At 53.8% G+C, this 22,359-nt stretch overlaps 3 protein-coding genes across 3 annotated transcripts; all 3 read left to right on the top strand.

Moving 5' to 3' along the window:
* Positions 1 to 3,376: 3,376 nt before the first annotated feature.
* On the top strand, positions 3,377 to 7,504 carry NCS57_00614300 (uncharacterized protein; the record flags this gene model as incomplete). Its single annotated transcript, XM_053056039.1, has 3 exons — positions 3,377 to 5,174; positions 5,223 to 5,786; positions 5,841 to 7,504. The coding sequence occupies 3 exons, from the start codon at positions 3,377 to 3,379 to the stop codon at positions 7,502 to 7,504; spliced, it is 4,026 nt and encodes a 1,341-aa protein (XP_052914994.1).
* Positions 7,505 to 11,068: 3,564 nt separating this feature from the next.
* Positions 11,069 to 12,231, top strand: NCS57_00614200 (uncharacterized protein; the record flags this gene model as incomplete). The annotated part of the gene is made up of 2 exons (XM_053056038.1): positions 11,069 to 11,584; positions 11,638 to 12,231. 2 exons carry the CDS (start codon positions 11,069 to 11,071, stop codon positions 12,229 to 12,231), a joined length of 1,110 nt encoding a protein of 369 aa, XP_052914993.1.
* A 6,546-nt stretch (positions 12,232 to 18,777) lies between these two features.
* Positions 18,778 to 20,187, top strand: NCS57_00614100 (Sexual development regulator velC; the record flags this gene model as incomplete). Its single annotated transcript, XM_053056037.1, has 1 exon — positions 18,778 to 20,187. One exon carries the CDS (start codon positions 18,778 to 18,780, stop codon positions 20,185 to 20,187), a length of 1,410 nt encoding a protein of 469 aa, XP_052914992.1.
* Positions 20,188 to 22,359: the final 2,172 nt, after the last annotated feature.

The following is a 22,359-nucleotide window of genomic DNA, read 5'->3' as shown; positions in this document are numbered from 1 at the left end:
GAACTACTATTTTATGAAAATTAAGTAGCACACTTATCGTTCAGTTTCTAGCAAGATGAAAGAACTCTTTCAATGGGCTCCTTGTTGCTATCATCAATGAACCTTTGACCCGCCTGACACCCGGCCTCAGTTCAGTGGAGCAAGGTGTTGGCCTAGCCCACCCTAGAACCTTCGATGCCTTCAAGATGCGCAAGAAAAGCACACTTGTCTTGGTATTTATTTTCAACGGGATCCTATGTCTTGGTTACGATAGACCTTGGCAGACCAGGGCTTCTCGGCCATACATTGACAACTAGATGGCAATCCGAATGGCCCCGAATAGCGGCACCGATTCGTGGCAACATACCTGGGTAGTGGAAGGGACACTGAATCCACATCAACATTTGCATGACCCTACAGTATTTGGCAGAATAGATACATGCGGAGACCTGGTGTCGGCGTAAACGCACGTTGTTCTCGGTTGGTTTGGGGTTGCGGCGTACCTGGGTACTGAAGGGTAGCCTGCTGATTGGATCTACAACAAAACAGCTATTAAATAGAAGCTTTACAAACCCCTTAGCAGGTAGTTCGGCGAGATTCTGCAACAGAGAGAGCTCAATTATCCTCAACTGTCGCCTTGAACACCATGAACTCTAATAAACATCCGTAGGATTTGCGCAGCTTAACCGTAACCACCTACCCTGAGCAACCGTCAAATTTACTCAACATGGCTGACAGCCAACGCGTGAGAACTGTATTGAAGGCCGCGGCCAAAAGCTCTCCTTGAGATAGCGGAAGGTTGACCTCGACAGTGACCTACCTCTCAACCCGTATTGGACGTCAGGGTAACCGCCACATGGCCGTCAGAACTGTGGTTTACGTAGACGCCTGGAGACCGCTACTGTCATGGCAGATGACAGTCGCCGGTACAGTAGCTCGAAGACTCACGGTGAGTCAAAACCTTATATAGACCTAACCGATACAGTACCGAAGACAACGCAACATCGGAAAGTCTGGTGCCTTGACACGCGTATTCGCGCGTCAGTTGATCTCCTGGACGTAGGTAGGGCTGATGGGCTGGGGAAAGTCGGAGCAAAATAGCAGTGCAAGAAGCTGAAACGAAACACTGTGCTGTGGGAGTGTCAATAGCGACAGCTGTTACCTCCATCGCCTCCAGGCTGCCAGGCTCCCTTTTTTCGGGTCATATTTTGTATTTTCAACTCATGCATTTTAAGCCGATACCCGATCCTTGGTCAGCATACGTACTCAGGCAATTCTTGATTCCGTTTTTGCTGTTCGCGAATGGTTCGCCAGACCTGGTGTGCTGTGCGAAACCCCTCAGGGCAGCGCACATCTCAAACTCTTCTGATGGGCCAGAGTACGGATGAATATCAGGAAGAGACCGGGGTTCGGTGCAAGGATTCACCGACGGCCAAGTTTAAATGCTTCATGCTGAAGGTGGCCGTGTCAGATGCAGGCTCTGACTGGGCCAGGAGATTACGGCCTTAAAAAGAGTTTGTCCGGCCAGACGGGAACCGGGGACAGAACGTGGCCGATCCCCGATCAAGATGGGAGACCGGGCTGTCGGTCGTATGCCCCGTACTCCGTACCGATCTCTGGTTCCCGATGACTCGCTTTCCCCTAAAAGAGGAAAACGAGAATGCGAAGGAATGACTGATCCACATACAGTCTCTACGGTGCCACTTGAACGTGATTACTCGACATTCATCGAGGTGCTATTCTGCCGAAACACAACGGTTTGTGTCTTGCAATGCGACACATCTGTCATACACCATGGGGACTTGAGCGAACCTCTGGTCGAAACGTGCGTGATACCTCGAGGCTGACCCCCGATGACCCCAAAAAAGCCAAGCCTTTCCAGAAGCTCGTGGCCTGGGAATAAGCCCGGAGGAAAGTTGCTGGGTTAAAGGATGGAGTAAGCCGGACCCGACAGACCGCACGAGAGCGAAAGCGAAACCCCTCGCTCTGCAGGGTACAGTAACCACACCAGTGGTGCCGAGGTGCCGATCTTATATTAGCAGTGACGCATTCTGTAGTTGAGACACTCGCATGCCAGATTGCAGGCGTCCGTCTCGAGAGCCCAGGCGCGCGTGTTTGTCTAAGCGAGAGCGAAATATTTAATGGATGTCCTGCAAAGTGGATCGGGGAACCCCGGTCCGTGTCCGAAAGAGGTAGCCGTTTCGAACGCCGCGAAAGCCCTTTCTCCACTCGCCCGCTGAATGACTCTTGGCTCGTCTCTGGCCGCCACTACGGGGTGTCGGGGCTCTGCAAGAGTCCGAGGTTGGTGAATCAACCAGGAGCCAATCGTGCTGAAGATAATCAGAGACAGTCAGAGACAGACACATGCCATGCGTCTTGTAAGATGAGTCGATGAGTCGGCATTCATTTTGCCGCAATCGATGCGATGCGCTATCTCGTGAAGATACGACGAATGCGAAGGATGGTAGAATACGCTGCTGGCTGACGAGGTTGATTGTGAATTGGTCCTTGATTTGCCTGATGCCTTGCCTCGGACATCTCGCACTTAGACGAACAGACCAATGAGCGGGAGGGGGCGTCGGGGATCACCCCAGGTCTTTTTAATCTTGGCGATGCAGCACATATGCTGTCGTGAGCAGTTGCAGAAGCAACAGAGACACATGGCAGAAGAGGGAAAAGATGTCGAGCATCGGAGATGTGTAAACATTGATTGAGAAACTCGCGACAAGCTGCCTTTATATTCTTGAGAAACAATCAGCTTCAGCGCCAAACTGCATTCCTCTTTCAGTATCAGCCCAGTGTGCCCCCGAGATCTCCCCGCATCTGCAATCCAAAGCTTTCTTTCCCAAAGCTCAGAGACCCTCCGATGCCCCTGCAACTCATCAGAGCAATCGAATTCAAGGCGTGTTGCACTGTGCCGGCCGAGAACTTGGCGAGGCGCTGGGGGGCGTGGCTCCAGAGCCGGCCCGCAACGATGGCGACGCTAAACAAGGTAGCTGCGTCCGGGACCCTTTTTGTATCCCGCCCGAGTCCTCGCTGCTTCGCTTGATCTTGTTATTACCTGCTGGTCGCAATCTTCCTCATTGCTAGTGTTTGGATTTATATATCACCCCACGCTTGTCCAACCTCTGCTGCTTCGAGACTTCATCGCACCGCGCTCATCTTGGAGCATCGTTATCGTGGCTCGTCTCTTGGGTAATGACGCCTCGCCCTCGGTAGCTTCCTTGTTCTCGACCAATTATACACATGCCGCGCTGATCTCGACGACCACGATCTCATACTTTCGGGCTTTGCCTGCGCAACTTTCCTCGAGGGCGCTGCCCGTCCCTCTACAGCTCTCACATTCATCCCCATTCGCGGCCTCTCATCTAACGCGACACCTTGATCCTCACTCACAATGGCCGCTGAATTCTCCGAAAAGACGGCCGCTGGCACCGCCTCGCGGCCCTCCTCCTCGAGTCGCGGGGGATCAACCGACATAGAAACTGCTCGTCCTGGCCATGGAACATCGTCAGATCACGAGAAGCTCGACCTGAAAAAGGCAGACTCCAAGGTTGTCCAGGCGCCCAAGGCCGACAACCTTGAAGACCACTTCAGGAATCTGCCTCCTGACGAAGCCGAGATCTTGCGCCGCCAAGTCGTGAGTCCCGAGGTCAAGCAGGGTGTCGGCGTGCTGTACCGCTACTCCTCCCGCAACGACATCATCATCATCGTTGTGTCGGCCATTTGCGCCATTGCAGGTGGTGCTGCCCTCCCTCTCATGACTGTTGTCTTTGGTAGCCTCCAGGGTGTTTTCCAGGACTTCTTTGTGAACCACAAGCTGGACTACAATGCCTTTACCGACAAGTTGGTCCACTTTGTGTTGTACTTTGTATACCTCGGAATCGCCGAGTTTGTCGTCGTCTGGGTCAGCACTGTGGGATTCATCTATACCGGAGAGCACATCTCAGCCAAGATTCGTGAGCACTACCTTGAAAGCTGCATGCGACAAAACATTGGCTTCTTCGACAAGCTCGGCGCCGGCGAGGTCACAACTCGTATCACCTCAGATACCAACCTCATCCAGGATGGCATTTCTGAAAAGGTTGCCCTCACTCTTTCTGCGCTCGCTACCTTCATCTCGGCTTTCGTCATTGGTTTCGTCAAGTATTGGAAGTTGACATTGATCCTTCTTTCCACTGTTGTCGCCCTGCTGCTCAACATGGGCGGCGGTTCCACCTTCATCATGAAGTATAACAAGCAGAGTCTGGAAGCTTATGCCCAGGGAGGTAGTCTTGCCGACGAGGTCATCAGCTCCATCCGAAACGCTGTCGCCTTTGGTACCCAAGAGCGGCTTGCGCGCCAATATGACGACCATCTCAAGAAGGCCGAGTTCTTTGGTTTCCGTGTCAAGAGTGCCATCGCTTGCATGATTGCTGGCATGATGATGGTGCTTTACCTCAACTATGGACTTGCTTTCTGGCAGGGAAGCAAGTTTCTCATTGACGGCGAGACCTCGCTCTCCAACATCTTGACTATTCTCATGGCTGTCATGATCGGTGCTTTCAACCTCGGAAACGTTGCGCCCAACCTTCAAGCCTTCACCAACGCTATCGCTGCTGCTGCCAAGATCTTCAACACCATCGACCGTGCGTCGCCCCTTGACCCCTCGAGTGAGGAAGGTGAGAAGATTGAGCATCTCAAGGGCTCCATCAGGTTGTCCAATGTTAAGCACATCTACCCTTCTCGACCCGAAGTGACTGTCATGCACAATGTTAGCCTGGAGATACCAGCTGGCAAGGTTACTGCTCTGGTCGGTGCCTCCGGCTCTGGCAAGAGTACTATTGTGGGTTTGGTTGAACGATTCTACGATCCCGTTCAGGGCACCGTGTACCTGGATGATCGCGACATCTCCACGCTCAACCTTCGATGGCTTCGTCAGCAGATGGCCCTGGTCAGTCAGGAGCCCACCCTTTTCGGTACAACTATCTTTCACAACATTCGCTATGGTCTGATCGGCACCGCGCACGAGAACTCGAGTGAAGAGAAGCAACGGGAACTTGTTATTGAGGCTGCCAAGAAGGCCAACGCTCATGATTTCGTTTCTGCCCTTCCCGAAGGATATGAGACCAATGTTGGCGAGCGAGGTTTCCTCTTGTCAGGTGGTCAAAAGCAGCGTATCGCCATCGCTCGTGCTGTGGTTTCCGACCCCAAGAGTAAGATTGCAATACCCAACCAACTGATATGTGACTAACGCAAAATAGTTCTGCTCCTGGACGAAGCAACATCGGCTCTGGATACCAAGTCGGAGGGTGTGGTTCAGGCAGCTCTGGAGAACGCCGCTGAGGGCCGTACTACTATCACCATCGCTCACCGATTGTCGACCATCAGAGACGCTCACAATATTGTGGTGATGGCGGAGGGCCGAATTATGGAACAAGGCACCCACAACGATCTTCTGGAGAAGAAGGGTGCTTACTACAAGCTTGTGTCTGCCCAGAACATTGCTGCTGTTGATGAGATGACTGCCGAGGAGCAAGCGGCCCTTGATGAAGAGGAAGAGACTCTTATCCGCAAGATGACCTCGGAGAAGGGCGGTATTGTCGCTGATCCTGATGACGATATCGCTGCCAAGTTGAACCGTACCACGACCACCAAGTCAGCATCCAGCGTGGCTCTCCAGGGCCGTAAGCCTGAAGAAGAGCGAAAGTACAGCCTCTGGACGTTGATCAAGCTCATTGCCTCTTTCAACAAGTCCGAATGGCAGCTGATGCTTATCGGTCTCTTCTTTTCTGCCATCTGCGGTGGAGGCAACCCTACCCAAGCCGGTACGTCAAATACTCGAAACTAACAATACCATCCTTGACTAATACGTGCGATAGTTTTCTTTGCCAAGCAGATCGTGGTCTTATCCGAGCCCCTCACTGACACCAACCGCCACCACATCAAGAAGGACTCGGACTTTTGGAGCGCCATGTACGTGATGCTCGCCTTCGTCCAGCTCTTCGCCTTTATTATCCAAGGTGTCTTGTTTGCCAAGTGTTCTGAGCGTCTCGTGCACCGAGTACGAGATCGTGCTTTCCGAACTATGCTCCGTCAAGATGTGTCGTTCTTTGACCGTGATGAGAACACTTCTGGTGCCCTCACCTCGTTCCTCTCGACGGAGACGACACACGTTGCTGGTCTGAGCGGTGTGACGCTGGGAACGCTGCTGATGGTCTCTACGACTCTCATTTCCGCCATCGCCATGTCCCTGGCCATTGGATGGAAGCTGTCACTGGTCTGCATCTCGACGATTCCCGTTCTCCTTGGTTGTGGATTCTTCCGTTTCTGGATGCTCGCGCACTTCCAGCGCCGGTCCAAGGCTGCCTACGATTCGTCGGCTACATTTGCTTCGGAGGCCATCTCAGCTATTCGAACCGTGGCCGCCTTGACACGCGAGGAAGATGTCCTCAAGCAGTACCAGCATTCGCTCGCGGTACAGCAGCGAAAGAGCTTGATCTCGGTCATGAAGTCGTCGTTGCTCTATGCTGCATCACAGTCTCTGATCTTTGCCTGCTTGGCCCTCGGTTTCTGGTACGGTGGTACCCTGATTGGCAAGCTGGAGTACACCATGTTCCAGTTCTTCCTCTGCTTCATGGCTGTCATCTTCGGCGCACAGTCGGCGGGTACCATCTTTTCGTTTGCCCCTGATATGGGCAAGGCTCATCAGGCTGCTGGGGAGCTCAAGAAGCTGTTCGACCGACAACCTGTTGTGGACACCTGGTCGGAAAGCGGAGAGCGTCTTCCCGAAGTCGAGGGCACTCTTGAGTTCCGTGACGTCCATTTCCGTTACCCGACCCGACCAGAGCAGCCTGTCCTGCGTGGTCTCAACCTGACGGTGCGACCAGGACAGTACATCGCCCTTGTGGGTGCTTCTGGATGCGGCAAGAGCACGACTATCGCACTTCTGGAGCGGTTTTACGACCCCCTATCTGGTGGAATTTTCATCGATAACCGGGAGATTAGTGGCCTGAACATTAACGACTACCGTTCACACATTGCCCTTGTTAGTCAGGAGCCAACACTTTACCAGGGAACAATCAAGGAGAACATTCTCCTGGGAACGTCTCGAGAGAATGTTCCTGATTCCGACGTCGAGTTTGCGTGCCGCGAAGCCAACATTTACGACTTTATCGTGTCGCTTCCCGAAGGATTCAACACGGTTGTTGGTAGCAAGGGCACATTGCTGTCGGGTGGTCAAAAGCAGAGAATTGCGATTGCCCGAGCTCTGATCCGCGACCCCAAGATCCTGCTTCTCGATGAGGCAACATCTGCGCTGGATTCCGAGTCTGAGCACGTGGTGCAAGCTGCGCTTGATAAGGCGGCCAAGGGTCGTACTACCATCGCGGTTGCGCACCGTCTCAGCACGATCCAGAAGGCGGACATCATCTACGTGTTTGACCAAGGTCGGATTGTGGAGCAAGGAACGCACTCTGAGCTGATGAAGAAGAATGGGCGTTACGCCGAGTTGGTCAACCTGCAAAGTCTGGAGAAGCAGAAGTAAGGAGGATGTTATGTGCATTGTATCGGCGTTGAGGCGTGGCTTTTGTTAGAGGCGGCAAATCTCCCCCAAAAGGAGCTATGATGAGGAACATCTACTCCATACAGTCTATAATTTTTTCCTGGTTGTACCTATTTGAACAGTCGACTCCGCTCGATGTTGAATACACTCAAATCTACGACAACTGAAGCCATTCTGTGGATTCCAGCGACGTTGACTCCAAGATGTTGGCGAGGAAAACTGAGATCGCAACCCAGCTTAATAGGCAATCATTAGATGAGGTTGATTAACTCTTGATAAGCAAATGGTGCTGGATATTCGTTAATGCACAATCTCGAGCGGGCTGCTCAATTGGTGTCGGCATAGCTACCCCTGATAACGTTGTCAGCCAAGAGGGGATGAAGAGACAGCCGGGGCGTCGGACCGCCGCATGGCCCAGGCGTGCAAGACAAACTGAAGATGGGGTCGAGACATGACCAAAAGAAGAATTGATCGACAGGATGGGGAACGGAGAAAGAGTCTGGACCATGACAGTCGAGAAACTGGGCATTTTCAGCAGGTTTGGTTTGGCTCCGGCGACCGCGCGTGCGCTACCATCGACTATCTCGAGGCCCGAGCACAATGAATTGTCGAATTCAATCTTCGTCGACGCCGACGGGTGCTGACGGCGGGTAGTGGCTCCAGGCGGCAACGAGGATGGCGGTAGTCGCGGCGGCACGCGTTGGACGGCTCTGCGGCGACTACGGTGGGATGGATACAGACACGCGTTCAAGACATTGGACATATGTTTTTTGTGGAATTGGCGCCATAGCCATAGCCATGGGATGGGGACGGGATAAGTCAGGGGCCTTGGTTCATCTGGTGTTTGGATGATGCGTCTACTGCTGGAGTCATTCGTATTATTTGGTGCAGGTACTGTATATAGGTACTACGTAGAAGGACACGCGCGACTCATTGTGGCTGGCCGTTGCATGCCAAGCCGGTCAAGTCAAGATCGAGGATTCAACTCTTGCATCGAGAGTGTAACCGTAACACAGACAGATTGAAGCGTTGGACGATGGAAGCCGTTGACTCGATGGACAGACAGACAGTGAAGGACAGGGCACGTGGGGTTGGAAGCAGGCTTTCTTGGCAGGGGAGGAGGGGCTGTGATTGGTCGGCTCGAGGGAAATTGCTGGCAGCGAGGCATGCAATGTACGTCGCAGCAGCGCCAGCAAGCAAGCGTCCGTCTCTTTTCAAGGTTGTCATCGATGGATCCCTCCCCTCCACTTTGATCCCTGGCCAGGAACAGGAACCAGGAGTTTAGTGGAGATTTCTGGTTTTTATGCGCTGGTCAGTAAGCTAGCTGGCCGGGCAGCTAACGACGGGCCATCGACGGGCCAGAGCAAGACCAAGACCAAGACCAAGACGATGACCACCACCACCGACAATGAATGACCTGTGTGAACTGAACTAGCGGTTCACTCACCGGAAATAGCCACGGCCATCAGAGACAGAAGCCATCCATCATTAGTCCAGCGGGGACTTACCTGAAGCTGAAGACGACGGGGCAAGGAAACGAAACGAAACGAAACGGTGAGAGAGAGGGAGCCGAGCCGTCTGCGTGCATGCATGCATGAACCGACCCGGCATCCATCATATCCAGACCCAACTTGTGAGTCTTTTCAATCAAGGAACGGTATGAGGTGACAGGCGGAGAGCGATGCGACGCTAGAGGCTGGACGGATGCTATTTTTTGCCCCCAAAGCATCGCATTGTCCATGGTGGCTGGCTCCGACATGGGTTCAAGCGAGATTGGACATTGTCCCCTTTTGTGCCACGACTTGGCCCGTTGGGGCTAAAATGCCGCGCGAACCTTGAAGAGGTCGCGTCTCTCTCTTTCTCTGTATGTGGGGGAATTTAATCGTCGTTTACAGACGTGTGTCTGTGAGAGTGAGCGTGTGTGTGCAACCTGGACGTGTCAATGCAACACCGCTCGGAGGATTGGTCTACCGGGAATGAGACATGAGGGGATTTTGTTGAAGACGCGTCGTCAGGCGTCGACAGGCTTTCTTTCTTTTTTGGCATGTCTCTCGATGGAGCGTTTTCAGCCTCTTCTGACAATGTCTCTCCAGCCTTGCATAAGTTGCTTGATGTTGTACTCACTGTCTCTCCCTTTCAACAAGTCGGTCAGCGTAACAATGGCCTCCTTCTTGACAGCTGCCAACACAGATCCAAGATGGGTCACATATACAATCCATCGTCTCTTATGAGCATGGAGTTCATAAAGTTGATGGACAGCCAGCGCACGTTAGCTACCTGCGCAGTCCATGCCCCAGAGAGGCTAGCTCGACAGTTGGCTGATGCGGATAGAGTGGCCGCCCAGGGGCTCCATTCAATAAACCGTCACGCTAAGGGGGAGCTACTGCAAGCCTTGGAGGGTCCCTCATCACCCCTGGTCCATTTCCAGAGCTTCATCCATCCATCTCTTGCATTCTTGCTATAAACAATCCCTGTTCCCTGTCCCTGGCCCTGGCCGTTGGCTCCGACTCTGGTCATGGCCGGGGTCCAGAATCGTCCTTCTTTGCTGCTTTTCCTCTCTCTTGCTTGTGCCTAGGAAGAGCCGTCGTCCACTCACACAACCCGGTCCAGCCCAACCCTTCCCATGCCCATCTCCCGCCTCATCCACTCATTCTCCGTCTTTTTCATCAAGCGTTGGGCGCCCTCTTTTTTCCCTTCTTTTCTTTCCCTTTTCTGCCTCCTGCTCCTGCTCGTCCCTCGCCTCGCGCAACCGTTGAGAGCCGCCGCCGATCCCCTCCTTCCCTGACCCGCCGACTTGAACCCTCACCCACCCGCGACGATCATTAGCTTTCAAGTCGACAACTCCAACTCCAGCAACCCGGTAGCGAGCCTCTTCTCCCTTCCTTTTTGCTGGACGCACCATCTCTTGGCTTTTCCTACCCTTTTTCTCTCCGAGGCCCCATCGATAATCACCATCTGGCCGCCGATTCCGCGACCCGATCCGACCCAACCCAGTCTGCTTTGGTTGGTGACTCTACGGCTCCATCTCATCTCCCACCGACCGTTGCCCCTTGGCCAATCCCGTCTCGCAATCGCGACCTGCCTCCCTCGTCTTCGGTTGCCCGGTCTGCTCTCTCTCAATAGACTGTACTCGCCTACGCTGCAACGCCTGTCGTATCCCCCGCGACTACCTCTCATTCATCCATTCTTTCAGCCTCTTGGGAACTATCATCCCATTCACGACCCTCGTGGAGCATCCTGGGCTTCCAAAGACGCGCCATGCGACGACACCTCTGAACAACCTCCGACGCAACCAACCAGATAAATACCGTCCATCTGTCGTCTCACTTTACTTCGCCTCGTCCATCTGCTCGCCTGTGCTTCACCATTGAATCCCCGCCAACCACGTTCCCTGTCGAGCCAACCGGTTCCATCGTGGTGAAACACGCATCCAATCTCGCTATCTGCGTTGGCAACCACCTTTCCTCCGGTGCGCAATAGCAACAACCATCTCACAACCATCAATCAGTCCTTTCTTGGCGTCAATCGCCTTGTCACTCGTTTGCCATGATCTCAACACCTTCATCCGCCTCCAAGGGCCCTTCACAAGCCCAGCCCCGGCTTACATCGTCCCGCTCCCGCGCGCCCCGCCTACGACTTGCTCTGACTTGGCTCCTCGTTCTGGCATGTCTCACTTCAACTGTTCTGGCACAAGGTGAGACATATGCCACCTCCCTTCAACACCGACGACACCACGTTGCTGCGATAAACCGATATGAACTGCACCGCCGTGGGGAATCAAGCAAGGATGAGGACGATGACGAAGAGCCCGACAAGATCACCAACCCTGAGGCACCTGCCAAGGATGGAAGCAGCAAAACCAAGCCAAGCTCTACAACCGTCACCATCCAGCGTACAGCTCAAACTGCCGCCTCAACCAACTCACCTCTGCCTCAGGCCTTTGATGGGAACTTGGCCGCGGAGCTCACCACCACCTCGGACAGCAACTGCCCCTCGTTTCTCAATGGCGTCCTCGCCGATCCTTCGTTCGAGGCCTGCTATCCTCTCTCCATGATGCTTCAGGTAGGCCGTCTCACCGTGAACCGTGTAACACGGATACTAACAACAGTGAACAGACATCCCGTGGCTTCTTCGACGCCCAGAAGCAACTCCTCAGCATTGTCCGTGTTCTCGACCAAACCTGTGCCGCCAACGTCACCTACTGCACCGAGTTCTTTGACGCGGCAGCCAAGAACCTGACCTCGGCAGACAACTGCAAGAAGGAGTGGGACAACGGAAACAGCATCGTCAAGCAGTTCCTCTACGGCATGAAGACATACGAGATGATGTACAAGGCAACCTGCCTCCAGACTCCCGATGACGACATGTACTGCTACGCCAATGCCGTCACCAACACCAGCACCGCCTCCAATGCTTACTTCTACTACCTCCCCTACAACCTCACTCTGCCCGGTAGCACCAACCCCTCGTGTAGCTGGTGCATTCAAGAAACCATGAACATCTTTCACGCCGCAGCCGAGGACCGGTCTCAGCCCATCGCCCTCACATACGAAACTGCCGCTCGTCAAGTCAACACTTTGTGCGGCATGGACTTTGTCAATGGCACCCTACCCCCTGAAGAGACCAATGCCGCTCATAGCTTTGGTCCCTCTTGGGTAGGCTTGATGGCGACACTTGCTGGTGCTGCTCTGGTAAATGTTCTACTATAGAGCACCTTGGACGCAGCCAACTTGCTGCAAACCCCTTTTTTATACACTTCGACCTTGGACTATTACGCCTTTTAATTAGTTACGACTTTGGATCTTGTACACGATCCAACCCTTTCTTCTTCTGATATGATCGCCATCTCGGCATACACTTACGACTCGATACCCTCTGCTTCTATTTTTATTTTCAACTCAAACTCACATCTGCCGCGAGGCAGCAATCACTACAGACGCAGACAGCATCACTCTGCATTAGTACTTTTAATCATCGGCTCATGAGGATGTCTTTCTTCTTTCCTCTTTGCCACGACTGGCTTGGCCTCACTTGGCTTGGCTTCTTTTTTTATTATTGTTTGGAATTAGACCGGATTTGATCATCAAAAGCGAGCACGGCCCGGAGTTATATATCGACTTTTTGGGTTGGGTTTATCTGGCTTGGGTGGTGATGGGCATGGACAACGAGCAAGGGGCATACTCGATGGACTAGAGGAACGGGGCATGGCGCATGCTGTCTTGGAAAGGAAAGGACCTTGGGATAGAGCAAGCAGCTTTGCTCCATTGTTGGAGTCAGGGGCTATACCATAGCCACACATGAACGATGTGGACAAAACACACACACACAGGACGGACTTGGTATATATTGTATAGGAGATTCGCAGATGAATCTCGTGCTAGACACATATATGACCAAGAATAAAGGATGTTAACATGGACCTTGATACTCGTTGCTTTGCCTGTGACTGAGGAGCTGCTCTCTCTCCTAGTCGATCAGAAGTATTGAGAGAACGTGGTGCCCTTGCAGGGCAAATTATAATTCCACCGTGACTCCTTGGCTTCCGTTTAGACTAGCTCCCAGCCGAAGAAGTGAGCCCCTGATATCTTTGTCCCATATCCTTCTTACTTGCCCATCTCACTCCGTGGGTGAGACTTGGATACCAGGACATTCAAGATGATTCGCTTTCATTCATACCCGGTCACCGATAATGTCACGACTTCAACATCCTGACTATGATCGAATGAATAGTCTTATGTCTTCTTGAAGGTGTGTGAATGTCTGCAGGGCTGCTTCCGCCTAATGAGCTCTTGATCAAGAAATGACAATTTCAATTATACACTTCTCCGAACTCACCAATGTATCAACACCCTCTCCGCGGACTTACACGGTTAGAAAATGGCTGCCCAAAGAGGGAACTCTCGGTATTCCTGAAGGCCTTGCCCAGAGTGACGTACTGGTCTGATATGCACCCCTAGGCTATGTTTCCTCTCCTCTTGCTGGGAAGGATGTGAAACAATTTAGTGATTGACAAGAGATACTGAGACAAGTAGGCAGAGAGTTGCTGTTAGGTACATGTTCAAAAGTTAGGTCGTCAAAGTATCACCTCCGGCCCACGTGTGTCTGTGATAGAGTGACGTCTAGAGCTTGAGCGTTATCACCCCCTTACGAGTTGCCAGATGCTGACAAGACGGTGTGTGGCTGACGACGTAATGAGGCAGCGAGGGTCTGCCATGTTGCCATGAACCTAATCTTGTTCTGGTGACAGAACCTTAACCGCATAGCTGGATGCAACGCCCGTTTATCAGCCAGCACCTACCCCCTCGCCTCTTGGTCTGGAGCAGCTCGTATTGTTGAGCTCTCCTCATCTCCGCGGTCGAGGCGGTGGGCAGAGGTACCATATGACTCGGGACAAAGCCGTCCGGTCCCGATAGGTATGTGTAACACGAGATGCAGATGGCCAAGAAACGTCTCATGGTGGTCTTTGGGCATGGCCACCACCACCTGGCTGGCTGTTTGCCCAGGCCTCATTCCCGCTAGCGTAGTACAGAAACGGAGGGCTTGCCAAGCGGCTGGTTAGTGGTAAGGAGCTCGCGATGAAGCTGCTGTGGAACGTCTGCCGATCTTAGGGTATGACTGCATCAAGACGTTGGTGTTTGAACCGTTCCAAGGACACGGGGTTGGATTTTCCAAAGTCCGAACGAGGCGTTCCATCACCCGATAGCCTCTCTTGGCACTGGGCTAGAGGAATGATGAATCTGCTCTCAGACTGACTGTTCGCTCACGGCTGGCACGGCGTTGTTGGAGGGCTGAGAACATGTGAGATGGGAGGGACTCAAGCCCCTCAACTCCTAGACCCCTCAGCTTCAGGCCGACGCTATGAGGCGGTCAGGGAGCAATTGTGCAGATCAATGCATGTTCACGCTGTTTTCACCGACGAGTTGTTGATTGGCACATCATATCTTGGGATGCAACCAGTCAGCGCCATGCCAGAGCTAGTCATCCTGAGTGGCCAAGACCCTTGACCCCAAGAGGCTCTGGCAGACGGGAGGCCAACAACCAACAGCGCGAGCGACACACATTCTCGAACCGAGATGCAGGTAGTGCCAGTGGTGCTGAGAGAAAGGAGGGGGGCCAGTCGTTGGCTGACAAGCGAGTCTGTCTGGTTTGGGACAACCACGATCGATTGTCAAGTTAACTAGATTGGTGATCAGTTCGTTATCCATCCTCAATCATCACCACGGTCCCTGCGGAATGGAAGCCAATCATGAGCTCCTGCTGACAGACAGGGCGTATGGACCACTCCAAGCCAACCGACCAAGCAGCAATCAGAATTGCACCTGTGCAATTGCATGGTTGGGACGTGAGGGTCCAGCTGTGTTTGCGTGTGAGATTCCTTTGCCATGACTGCTGGGAAGGGGCCAAGCGGGAACGGACGGGAGGTTCGAGCTATGGGCGGCTTGGCTTCGCGTAATCGAGCAAATAACGTCGTGAATGTACAGCATCCAAGAAATGGGAGACACGGCAACGTTGGGACCAAACTCATCCTAGCTCGGGTGATCACCCACGCTCCGGGTCCTTGGAGCTGAGTTCCTTGAATCAAGGATTCCAGGGATCCAGGGTTGAGCCAACAACGCCGCACGGCCGCATCCTGTAGTCAGGAAGCGTCTCGACCAACACGGCTGAGAGAGAGATGCAACGAGAGTTTGGTTAGGAAGAGATCTTCTCCTCGTGACTTGTGGTGTACCTACCAGCAGCTCCGAACTCTCACGTACGAGGCCCTAGAGTCGCCCCATGGGTCTCGTCGAGATTTCAAGGTCATCATCAGCTCCCAGAGCTCTAGCAATAGATCCATGGTAGAACCGTGTGGCGCTTTCGCGTGGTGGCCATCAGCACTAACAGGCGGCCTGAGCTTCGACGCCAAAGCAAGCAGGAGACGGGATCCAGACTCCGGGGACGAGGAATTGACAGCAACGCTTGATAGAGAACAAAGTGTGGCAGGGTCTGCCCAACTATTGGGCGGCGAGGTGGTTGCATCGATGTTGAGAGGGATGGAGGCCGGCTAACTGGCCGCGCCTGGACTGGAAAGCCCTTTCTTTTCCAGCTGGGCTCCTCCTCATCGTCGAGAATAAGCATCATCGGGCCGCTCCCCAATGCAGCGTCCAATTATCCGTACCCGTTGACGAGACGATAATGAGGGCAAGACAGCTCTGGCCATGGCTGAGGACCCAACAAAGCCAGAGAACGCCGTGGCGCTGGGAGCCAGCACCAGTTTGGCCAACCATCAAACTAACATTTTGTGACAAGTCTGGACTCGCTGATTTCGAAGCCGAAGGCACCCAGTCGTCGTTGCTTTTTGCTCCCTTCTCATCCCTTCCCTTGTCCACCAACAAAGGGTTCGGTCAACCGTCGAGTCGAGTCACGCAAAGTAGGGCAGCCGTCTCTGCTGCGTACACACAGTTGCGGGCTAGACCTGCTCTTAAGGACCCACGGAACCCTGAGGCGCGTGGTGAAGATTCGCCGAGATTGAAACACGGGCGGCGCCATCGCCGGCCGCGGGTAGATCCCAGCCCCGGTATCCAAAGTGTCAACCGGTGTCCCGATTCCCCGAACCTGACGGGCCCGAGGTTGTCGACTTCTGACGGGAGCCTCAACCGGCGGCCATGGGCGAATGCCGATGAAGCTGTCGTCTCTTTGGCAGAAGAGTTTGGAAAATAGGTCGGTCTTGAGACCTCGGTTAAAACGTCTCCACAGTCCTTCTTCTTCATCTTCCCCAGATGAGCTTCTGCTTCTCTGATATCTCCTCGGATACCACTGTTGGCAAGCATGCGGTTGTTGTCCTTGTGATGCCGTGCCTCTCAGCATGGCCGAACACAGTGATCACCGCCCCAGCTGCCCCCCCTCCTCAAGGCCTCCCCCCGGGGCCTGAGCAATCACCCCTGTACCGTACCGCATGCCCAGGTCAAGTTCATGGGCACCCGGCCGGTGCGAGTGGTATGCTTGGCGTGTATCTATTCATGGCACAGAAGCTGACAGGTTCGGTTCCTCAGGCAAGGCAATGCGAAGCGTTGGGAGCATCGTCAAAGAGGCAAGAGATCACCAATTGGGCGAGCTGATGTCTGTAGCTCGGGCCAGTTGCTGGGACGGGAAGCCTACCAGGCATGGGTCGTTGACACTGGCCCGCTTGAGTTTTTGAAGGATCCGTGGCGCCTCGACAAGGTTGGCTCACCCTCTGTTTCCCGTCCACTGTCCGATGTCCGAAGCCCCCAGTTCACTGGTCACAAGCTGGCTCGAGAGGATTGTCGGCAGGTGAGATTTGGTCATCTCAAGTACGTCTGTGAGTGACATACCATGGAATGGACAGCTTGCATGGGGGAAAAGAGGAGAAAGATGGAGAAAGAAGGGGGCTTTTTGATATTTACGTCGAGACTCGGGTTGGGTTGCAAGGGCAGATCCCCTGAGACCTTCCATCATGCAGCAATCCGCGCCTAGCTGGGTACCTCCTGCCTTGGTTGCCCAGCCCAACTCCCCGCCTTGCCTGCATTGAAGATTGGGGTGATTTACCGGACCTTGTCGCCTAGGCAGGTACCTACCACGCCTCCAGCACCACACCTCCTGGCCCTCCCCAGGTACCTAGGCAAGCAGGTCATAGGTGGTCATGGAGGTAAGGTAGGTCAGCACAGGAAGGTAGGATGGAATTATTGGAATTGGCGTTTGAGCGATGTCGACCTATCTACCTTCCCTACCTACGGCCTTACTCGCCTTGCCTTTGCCTACCTACCTATCTTCCCAAGGTAGGTGGTACCAGGTCAATCAAGCCGGAAGGTAGCTTCAGGCCCAGAGGTACCTGCTTGGGTACAGCCTGCTCCCGCTCTTGTTCGTACCTGACACCCGGCAACTGGCATCTTTCGGTTGGCAGTTGTGGAAGTGGAAGGTCCAGTTGACTGTGGCTACCAAGGAAGGTGCAGTCAGTCAGTACCTTAATAATCAATTCTCCGCCACTGCCATCTGCATCAACCATCAAAACGTACTTGGCCATCTCCTTGCTACCTACTTATCACGACGCTCTCCAATCTGCACTCTCACCGCGATTTAACCTCTGGTCTCAGCTCTTGATTGCGGTTCTCTCTTGGATATCTATTTGGAATTCTCTGGGGAACTCGATTTTAGCTTCGTATTTGGCTGATTTCTTGAGCCTGTCTTTCTCTAGCTCGTTTCAGCTGTGTCCCTTCTTCGACTAGAAACTCTGGCAACGTCGGGTTAGTTGTACCATCAACGACCTCGACATATTCTCCACCGCTGGGCCTCAGGTCAATCTACAATACCATTTCGCTTCTCTGGAACATACTTTGGCTTTAGAATATTCTCCTCTTTTTTCTCTCCCGCCTCAGCCGTCCCGGCCCCTCGTCATCGAACCAGTTCGTTCTCGACCTCGACCTGAGAAGTCCTTCCTCTCCGCGCCGCATCAGCCACCCTGATCTCAGTCGTGCATCTCGCCTTCGAGTCTATCGGGTACTGTCGACGGCGCCGCATTCTACTCTCTCGAGAACCCACGAACTAGGTCATCTCTCACCCGTGAACGGATTCGTTCTCGTTCGTGCCCGTTTCCTTTCGCACGAGGCCCCCCGTTTCCTCGCGTTGCCGTCTCTCCGCCTCAGGCTCGGCAACGAACCAAATCCGGCTCTCTCGTGGGCGTGGATGTGGGTGGGGTGTGGACTTTGGCGACTTCTCTCGCAGTTTTCTCATCACGACAACCCACGGCATTTCTTGGTCTCCCTCTCCCATTTCCCTTGGCGCCCTTCAGTGCAGCTCCAGCTTCACCCACGACTTGTCGGCCACCACTGACGGTTTCGTCCGAGCGAGGGCTTTGACCTCAGTCATTTCATTAGTCTCTTCACACGAATTCGGCCTCGAGAGGCTGCACGCCTTGTCTCTGTTGGTTCACTGCCCTGCCATATCCATCGCGCACTCCCCCGTCACCCGCTCGGTGGACCCATCCGCATTCCTTCTGCCAGCCAGCTCCCTGGAAGTGGTGGGCGACTGGGCCTTCCGTCCCTCTTGTCCCCTTTGACTTGGGCGATCCACATACCTCATTGGACGCTGCTCAGCTTTTGTACGGAGTACCTGGGCTGTGTAAGTTTGCTATCGACTCGACGAAACTGATCCGGGCCGCCACTGACCTGCCCAAGCTGCCGAGCTTGACAACTGCCGCTCTTCATCCTTTCTCCCATGCATACTTCTTGATGGCGACCCTCGCCAGTTGAAATTCGACGTCCATGTCCCTCACAGCCGTTGAGACTGCCGCGAAGAGTTCGCGGCGGCCTGATACAATGTCGGAAGCCATGTCGGAAGCCATGTCACGTCCATATGCCACCACGGCCACAAGCTGGTCCGATCCCCATTATGCTCCACGCGGCTCAGTTCATCAACCACAAATGCAACCACACTACGATCACCAGCTGTCTTCTCCAGCGAGCATGTCAACTGGCGTCCCTGGCAGCCGCCGTCCCTCACAGCTGCAGCCCCCACAGCACCCACGGCCCAGTCATGGATACCAGTTGACCGACATGTCAACCGCTCCGCAGGTCTCACATCCTCCGCCTCCTCTCAGCGTGCCGTCCCATCATACTTCCAGTGGCACCTTCGATCAGCAGAGGCACTATGAACCCAACGTTGCGCATCCTCCACCTCCTTTTTCTTCCCCTGCCATTGAAAGACCAGACATGTTGCAGGGCCGCCACATCTCACAACCTGTTCGGGTGCCCTCAATCTCAGAAAACCAGCAACCGTTTGCATACGCGCAGCGTCCTCCATCAGTCGACATGCGGGCCATTCCGCGCTTCACCGGCCAGCAATTCCTCTCGGCGACTGCCCCCATGGTCAGCGGGACAAATCCAAATAGTCCCGCCCCCTCGCCCACTGAATCGAGGCCGGATCCCATGAGAATCTCTGACCTGCTCAGTCCTGGCGCCGGCAGCGGAAGTCGCAGCAGCAGCATCAGCAGCAGTAAACGCCCCGGAGATGTTGATGCCAACTACAAGCTGAGGATCCGCCAGCAACCCGTAGCCGCTCGATCATGTGGCTTCGGCGAGAGGGACAGAAGAGTCGTTGACCCTCCCCCAATCGTTCAGCTCATTATTGAAGGACCCAACCTCACTCCAGAAGAGATCAGCAAGCAGCTACGTTACTGTCACTATGTGATGAGTTGCTCAATATACGATGAGAGTGGTGCCCGAGATGCATCTTTCATGCCCGAGGAGTACCGACAACAACGGCGGCTTATGGGCTCATTAGTCGGTGCCCCATTTGTCGGCAAAGATGAGCACAATGAAGAAGGCTGCTTCTTCTGCTTTCCAGACCTCTCTTGCCGCACCCCCGGCTCGTTCCGCCTCAAGTTCAGCCTCGTAAAGATCGACCCAGCACGAGCAAGAGAACTAAGGCACTTCCCTGTCCTTGTCGAGGCTAAAAGCGACGTCTTTACCGTCTATACTGCAAAGGATTTCCCGGGCATGCAGGCCAGTACGAGGCTGACCAAGCGCTTGAAGGAGCAAGGGTGTATCATCTCAATCAAGAAGGGCAACGACAGGTCAAAGAATGCAAGAGGTCACGACGATTCGAGTGATGGTGAGCCAGATGATGGCGAAACATCCTCCCAGGGCAAGAGACGCCGCCGCTCGGCGCGATAATATATACTCGTTGAATTTTTCTGGCGTTTGGAAGGGTACAGGGCAAGCAGTCCCGGGACATACGCAACAGGGGAGGGGAGGGGGGATAAACTGGCTGCGTGGTCACTGACATTATTTTGCGGGTTTCAAGTATCTTTTTCAGAATGATGATAGCTCTGGCATGCTCGGTATACCCACGACTTTTCTCTGTTTTCATCATGTCTGGTTTGGGGAAACGGCACAGGCATGACCTTGCTATATCGACAAGCAACCGATATGTCTTACTATATATATCAAGAGCGCTATTTTACACACGCGCGCAACTCGAATTCAGCTAATTCACAAGAATCAAAGAGAGCGGTTCATTCTCAAATCGTCCAACGCTTTCTTGCACGCGGGTTTAGGAGAAGTCGGTGGTTGCGTCAGTGCGAAGGGCTCTCTGGGGGATGCATCATGACAACGAACTGCATCTCACCACAGAACCGGTAAAACATGTCTCCCAGAACAAGTGCTATTCTATGGCCTCGCTGGTGGAGACATATCGATCGACGCCGTTCATCACAGGGGAACACCTGCGGGCTGCTTGAGGAGTAGCTTTGTGGATACTTATGCACGTATACGGTCCGAGACCTGGCGTTGCTCTCCTGTCCCAGCCAGGGGAAGCTTTCCGGCTATCAGAATATGGTTGATGGGCTAGATCTGCACCTAGGGCGACCCAGTGGCGAGTCTTGACAGCCGAGTACATGAAATAAGGTGTTGAGGTCACGTCGAGGGACATGATCATGGCCTCTCCCTTGCAGGTCCATGGCTAGATATGGACTCCATGTTTAACCATAATAAGCATGTGCTTGCGCGGAACGCGTGGAAGTATCGAGACACGATCGGTGTCGAGGACTTGCGTTTCCGATTCAAGTCTCCTTCATCGATTTGGAATGAAGTCTTCGATGGAAGTTTACGATGAAGAAAGTCTGTCTAATACCCGGCATCGAGACAAAGAGCGCATTTCAGTTGCAAAACTATAACGGGATGGTCAACACGATGATAGATACCCCGAGTCTTGCGTTGCGAGGAGCGCCTCAACACCTTAGCTCACCCCATGAGGTATGATTGTGCACCATATTCCGTACCTCACAGCGATATGGATGCCTGATGACGGGTCATAAACTGGGCAGGGAAATCTATGCCGCTGGTGCGACACATTCACTCCCTATTCTGAGCTCTCAGATCTCTATTCGGGAAGCCGAATCCATGATTCTGGGCTCGCCAATAGCAATCAAATGCAGGCTGTCAAATTGCGACGTCTGCTGAAGTGATCAGCGTCCTTACGCATTGATCGCGATGGCATAGGGCCAGCCCGGAGTGGCATGCCCACATGTCTCAGAGCTAGAGGCGTCGCCAGCGGACAGGCCAAGGGTCGCCCTCATTGGCCTGAGATCACACAGGAAAATGTCGATTCGACAGCACGAAGCAGCCAGGCGACCATTGGGACAACACGAATGAGGGAAGGGGGAGGATCCCGCAGAACGCGAGAGAAGATGGTGCCCTTACCCGTTTCGTGGGCCTTAGCAGGAACTCTCTTCTTCGAAATGTGCTGCCATAACGCGGCTCGACATGATTTGGCTACGTTCGCATTCCAGTTCCAGTCAACGACGCTGTGATGCCCGGGTCTCCGCGTGTGGTTTAGGATCCATATTGGGGTGGAACAACAGAGAGTAGCCAGCCAGCTCACCCCTGTCGACGGCTTTGGGCTAACATTGTCGTTGAGGACAATGGATGTGCGACTGACGAGACTAGTTATCTCACTATGGCGAGCGATCCCGTGCTAGTGGCTTGGGGAGCATGATGAGAACGACTCAATATGACAGATCATGACGACTAAATCGGACCAAGGGGGTGTTGATGCGCCAATGCTCAATTGGAAGTAGGGTGCGATGACGAAGACGAGAACACAAGGAGCATGTGAGCACAAGACGACGTAATGTCTCGTCGAGAAGTTCAACGTCTTTTCCCGTGAGCAAGAGCATGAGGGCACAATACTGTATCCAGGTGGCCGGCATCCTTGCACACCACCCTGCGGTGATCGTCGCTTTTAGCATCACATCACGACGGCTTCGCCTTATGGCAACGAGAGCTATGACCATATGCGTACAGTCGGTTTCCCGATGCATGCAAAACGGGTCGTCCCAGGGCCAC

This window comes from Fusarium keratoplasticum, chromosome 4 (assembly GCF_025433545.1).
Source record: "Fusarium keratoplasticum isolate Fu6.1 chromosome 4, whole genome shotgun sequence".
NCBI lineage: Eukaryota > Fungi > Ascomycota > Sordariomycetes > Hypocreales > Nectriaceae > Fusarium > Fusarium keratoplasticum.
The sequence above is the reverse complement of the archived record's forward strand: the minus strand, read 5'-3'. Positions and strand labels throughout refer to the sequence as shown.